The 6,000-nt window shown below is 29.1% G+C and overlaps 1 protein-coding gene across 6 annotated transcripts in view; it reads right to left on the bottom strand.

The window, feature by feature from the left end:
- LOC107447257 (lethal(2) giant larvae protein homolog 1) overlaps nt 1-6,000 on the bottom strand; it is a 103,171-nt gene that overhangs the window by 36,218 nt on the left and 60,953 nt on the right. For all 6 annotated transcript variants that reach the window (XM_071185547.1, XM_071185549.1, XM_071185551.1 and 3 more), the window contains one exon: nt 1,334-1,467. In XM_071185547.1, the coding sequence (XP_071041648.1) occupies nt 1,334-1,467 (134 nt within the window). The remainder of the gene's footprint in view (nt 1-1,333; nt 1,468-6,000) is intronic.

The following is a 6,000-nucleotide window of genomic DNA, read 5'->3' as shown; positions in this document are numbered from 1 at the left end:
TTAATGTTACTAAATATTCTGGCAAAAAACAGGAAGTAATTTTAAAGTAACCTAAAATTGAACAAAAATTAAAAACAGTATATTAAGTTGCAATGTTAACTAACTAAAATTATTATTAAAATCTAAGGATCATTCAGTTGAGTAGATTTATATTTTATGTAACAATTTGCTTATCTTTAAGGAATAAAAATAATAGCGTAACAATCTAAAACTTTAAAAAAAATTTACATTGCAACAAAACAAATTATAAATAGTTACCAAATACTTAACATTCTTGTCAGAAGCAAATCATGTTTTTTTTTTTATTTAGGAAAAAAATTTTAAGTATTTTTTTAAAAAAAAAAACTTGAGATTTTCATCTAAAAAACCCAATCAATAAACTCCATGTTTCTGATGAAAAATCTAGGTGGGCTGGGATTTTTCAAACCCTGTTTCTTACAAATCTGTTTACTTATTAGTACAATCATGAAATAAGTTTTTTCCTTGAACAAATTAAGAGTACCGAAAATTTTGAAAGTAATAATACAATAATAAAATGCAATAAGTAAAAAACAGAAAAATATTATTAAAAAAAATCAATTAAGTAAAATCAATGTTTAAATACAATATGCAATTAGTGGATGGTCCCCCAGTAGAACTGAATTTCTTGAATTCTGTCAATTTTGAAGGTTAGTGTGAGTCTTTCACTTAGGTACCTTAAAACTGCCCCCCCCCCCAAAAAAGCACTATCTTTTCCATGTGAAGTATTAGCCTTGTTCACACTATTCTTTTCGTTTAGAACGCTTCACTCTCCTCATAGAGTATCATTCTGGGCAAAAAGGTAGAATATATTAATGAAAGAACCAATATATTAATAACTGGACATACTTTCTTCCCCTTACCTATAGCTCCCCCCTACACACATTAATTTTTATATCTCTAAAATGTTTTACCTGTAATGCATGGTCTAAATGTAATGCATGGTCTAATTCGAAGTCATAAAAAGGGCATTTTGTTTTAAAAAAATGAATTGAAAAATTGTTCCTATTAACTATGATGCTAAAAAATTAAGGACTTTTAAGGGCCCTTATTTTCCAAAATAAAAATTAAGCAGTTTTTAAGGACTTATAAAGACTGTGGGAACCCTGTATAAAAAAAATCTAAATATAAGAAAATGAATAAGAAATTATTTAACACATTTAAATTTAACCTATAGCTGGTTTTAATTGATACATCAAAAACAAAAGGAAAATGGAAAGGCTAAACTGGAAATTAATGTAAAAAAAACTCAAGGTTTGTAAACAAAAATATCAGCTAATATAAAATCACAATGAGTAAAAACAATCAGACATACTGTTAATGATAAAGCTTTGAGCCAGATAGAGGCACCTAACCATGGAACCCATGCTGTCATCCGCCGATCTAGCTTCGACTTGCCTTTCAACCGGTTTAGTTTCTGTGATCGGAGTTGCAGCTTCAGGCTCAGAACTGTGGAGAAATTATGGAAACAATATATTAACTGACTAGATTAAGCAAGTTTTTGATATGCACCAATTATTTAGCAGGCATACTATACACAAACACACACACATATATATATAGCCACAAAATTGTAGCCTCTCTAAAATTTAGAAACAAGTCCTTAAAGCAGTGTCAAAAGTTTTGAATCAAGAAAAAAATTGACATGACATTACACAAAAATTCTAATAACTCTTCAAAAAAAGTTAAAAGGTTCATAGAAAGAATTTTTTTTTTCCTTTTTGAAAATTAAAATAAAAAGTAAATGCAAAATGAAATGTTTTGTTGATAACAAGATTTTATCTATCGACTTTTAATTTAGGTTATGAAATCTATAGTACTTAGTACAACTCCAAAATATAGGAATAACACAGAAATAATTTTATTAAATCAAAAAAAGCTTTTGCAGTTGAGGTTAAATTAATGAGCATATTAGATTTTGTACCAGAACACACCATCCTGTGTTTCGAATGCTGAAAGAAAATTGTTTTAATTTTCTCAATACATAGATTCTTAAATTTGAAAATTCAATCCTTTTACAAATATATAATGCACAGTGATATGGCTGTTTAATAACCATTTGCTGAAAAGATAAAATTTTGTTAAAAATACCAACATTAATAAAATGAGAGTAATAAAATTAGACTGAAAGTATAATCAAAATTTATAACAATTGAAATGCAGTAAAATTAAAAAAAGCAGAAACACTAATAAGAACAAGAACAATAATTATAAGTTACTGCACTGCTTACTTAAGGTTAACTAAAGGAGAGAGAAGAAAAAAATTTATTTAACTGCAATGACAGGAGAAAAACTAAAAAGTACACATGAATGCAACTCAGGAACATACCTCAAAAGAATTAACTTTTCATGCTAACAAAGAGAATAAGTCAAACATTTTGAATAGCAGTAAGCCTTTTTAATTTAAGGAATGCAGACTGATTTTTGCAGGCAGTGTGCTTCACACTATTTTGCAGATTACCTATATGATTAAAATTAAAAAGATGCACATTCAGGGAAGGTACTTTTTTGCATTGTAACATAATAGTTAGCATATTAAGAGTCCTTTGTCCAATTGCACCAAGCAAGAAGTACACCCAAAACCTAATCCTAATAGTAGCCAAATCTTTCAACAAAAAGTAAGCATCTTTAAAGTACTTTTTAAGCACTCAAAAAATATCTTTAAGCACTATATACATTAATAAAATGTAAAATAATTTTCAAAGAACTTTACATGATCTTTATAAAATAACTAATTTTTGAATAACTCTTCTTTCTTATTATTATATTAGCTATTATAAAATGATCACGATATGTTTGGGTTCGATATCAGAGGATGAAACCTGAAATTGAGAATATCTTGCAAAATACAGCAGAGTTGCAAATGAGAATCTCACCGAACCCAATTCAGTAGGCACATGTGCGGACTCTCAAGTATTTTATCAAACATGTAAAACAATTAGCGCTTTCATACGCTACCAACTGACGGTACACCGAAATGGATTATGGTCGAATGAATTGCGAAAACGCTTAATAGAACTATTTGAAAAGCACACTTTTGCATAAAACACGGCGAAAACAGACATAAAAAAGAAATCTTTTTTTTAAATTTAAACCTAAGCACTTTTTAAAAACACCCAATGAAAAAAGCACCTTTAAGGTCTTTTAAAAATTAAAAATAAGCATCTTTAAGCACTTTTTAAAAACACTACACACCATGTTGTAGCAAAAGTTAATTTTCCATATAGAAAAATAAAATATATTGACCTACAATAATTATTCTATTAGCACTTAACTCAAATATTTTAAAAAATAATAATGTTAGAGTTAACGCTCTTGAAATTGATTCATCTGCATGCATTTAAAAAAGGCATGCAAAAATACGGCTTGATGATACCTACCAATAAAGCTTTGAATTAGCTGGGAGGAGTGTAGAAGGAAGGTAAGAGCAGTTAAGCTACAGATACAGAAATAAGCAAGAAAAAGAAAAATTTATATGTAACTGCAAATTTATAAATTGAAAGTTGTACAGTGAAACCTGTGAGATTAACCCAACACAGTATAAGCAAGTTTATGGTCATCCATAAGCTCCCTCTATTTTACTAGACAAATTTTAAAAACGCATCACTCCTCAAGAAACTCTTTAAGTTCATGAATAGCAAAGGAAAAAATAATTTTTAAATATCCCACACTGTCTATTTGAAATTTTACTTTTTTTTTCTTCGAATTTCGAGGTTCTGAACACATTTTAAAACTCTGGCTCCTTAAAGGTATAATTTTAAAACTATCAGTATCAAAATAAATTTAAAAAATAATTCAGTCAGTTTTTTTTAAATGCCTCACATTTGCTTTGAAAATAAAAATTTCTTTTTTCATTATATACGTTAAAAGATCATCATACACATGTTTTCAATACTGACAAAATACCTTTATTAAGTGCTGCGTAATCTTAGTACGGTAAGCGACCCAGATCTTTGACAGTCAAACTACGTGTGCACTGTTCTTCAGAGACTGATCAGATCCATTTTAATGTTAGATAAAAAATAATTTTTCTTCTCAAATTTAATGACTTCATTCAGGGTGGCCACTCAAATCAGATTTAAAATTTCCCCAATTTTTCCAGGTTTTCCAGATAAAAATCTTAAAATTTCCAGGTCTGTATTTTGTTTTTTGTACAAGTGTTGTTTAGGATGTGTACAAGAAAAGTGTCTACATTATAAAATAATTCATTTAGAATGACTTTTTAACATATGTTGAAAAAAAAAATTTATTTTATTTTTTAATGTTTTGGCACAAAATTCATTTTTAAAAAGTAAGATATGTGGATGTATCAGAGATAGTGGATTAGACCGAAAAGGCACCCTTTGGAATAGATCAGTTCAATTACTGGCATATGCTCATGATATCGATGTCATAAGAAGGTCAGAGAGAGCAGTGAGAGAGGCCTTTCTGGCACTTTAAACTTCTGCCACAAATATGGACCTTACCATCAACGAAGATAAAACTAAATTTATGGAATCTCCAGCCACAACTGTAAATCATGATCCTTTATTCATAAATGGTTACACCTTTGAAAAGTTTAATGAATTCAAATTCCTTGGAACAATGATCGATGACCAAAACAGCATAAAAACAGAAGTAGACAACCGAATTAAAATGGCAAACAGGTGTTTCTTTGGACTAAGAAAGCAATTAAGATCAAGCCTAATCAGTCGAAATTAAAAATAATTTATAATCGAGTTACCAAAATTAAAATTTATAAGACTCTTATTCTACCTTTATTGCTCTAAGCAAGTGAAACATGGACACTAAACGCAGACACTCAGCGTACTCTTGGTGTTTTTGAAAGGAAAATCCTTGGAAATATTTTTGGTCCAGTACAGGAAAGAGGCTGTTGGTGAATCAGATACAACTTTGAATTATATAGACTCTATGGACAGCTACAGATAGTGCAGGTCATCCGAAGCAATAGATTAAGATGGTTTGGCCATATCTGGAGAGGTCCAGAAGTTAGAGTAAAAAATAATCCAGAGGTTAGAAAACAACGCAGTATGAATCGCCACCTTTAAAAATCCTTCTGGATCTCGGGCCAGAGGAAGACCAACTAGATGGCTGGATGACACTACTAAAGATCTCAAAGTAATAAAGATTAGCAACAGGAAAAAAGTCGCCATGGATAGGAGGCGTTGGAGGCTAGCAATGGTTGAGGCAGCCAAGGCCTGTAAGGGGCTGTCGCGCTGAAGAAGATATGTGGAGAAAATAATATGTTTAGCTTGTAGAACATATTGTTCTTATTGAATAAATATTTTTTAATGTGTTACTTTAAGTGGTATTTGCTCAAAGTGCACCTACAAAATTACAGAAACAGAATAACCAATAAAACCTTGAATAACTATTGTTTAATATCTTTTCATTAAGCAAAGGAAAATCATTTCAGGTAATTATATATCAATAAATTTTTACAATAACAGTGGCTCCCAAAAGTGTTCACTTTTATTGAAATAGGAAATAAAAATTAATTGATTAAAATGAATATTTCACAATGGGTATTTGAGAATAAGATGTATAATCGATTCTTAGCAAAACTGCGTGGAATATTTTAAAAACAAAGCAAAAGTTAAATGTTTCCGGATTTCAGAATAAAAATTATAGTCAATTGCTTTAATTTTTTATTTATTTATTTGCAATTTATTATCAAACTTATGATAGCAAAATTATATTTTTATTTTTGCTTGCAAAAATTACATCATATTTTATCATTCAAAAACGACTTGTGGTCGTAATAAAACAATAGACTAAATTTGATTATTTTTCATCATAAAAGGTAAATTAGTAATAAATACGTTAAATTAGTTTATTGTATCCTAGTGCACTGTGCAATATGTGATAAAATGGTTAAAAGAAGGACTTCATACCACAGATTAAAATCATAAAATTTGTGGAAAAATTCATAAATTCGGAATTGAGTGTTGCAAAAGTTTCTGTAAAATTTTTTAAAAATAT

Source organism: Parasteatoda tepidariorum, chromosome 9, assembly GCF_043381705.1.
Source record: "Parasteatoda tepidariorum isolate YZ-2023 chromosome 9, CAS_Ptep_4.0, whole genome shotgun sequence".
NCBI lineage: Eukaryota > Metazoa > Arthropoda > Arachnida > Araneae > Theridiidae > Parasteatoda > Parasteatoda tepidariorum.
Note: the sequence above shows the minus strand (reverse complement) of the source record. Positions and strands in the feature narration are given on the sequence as shown.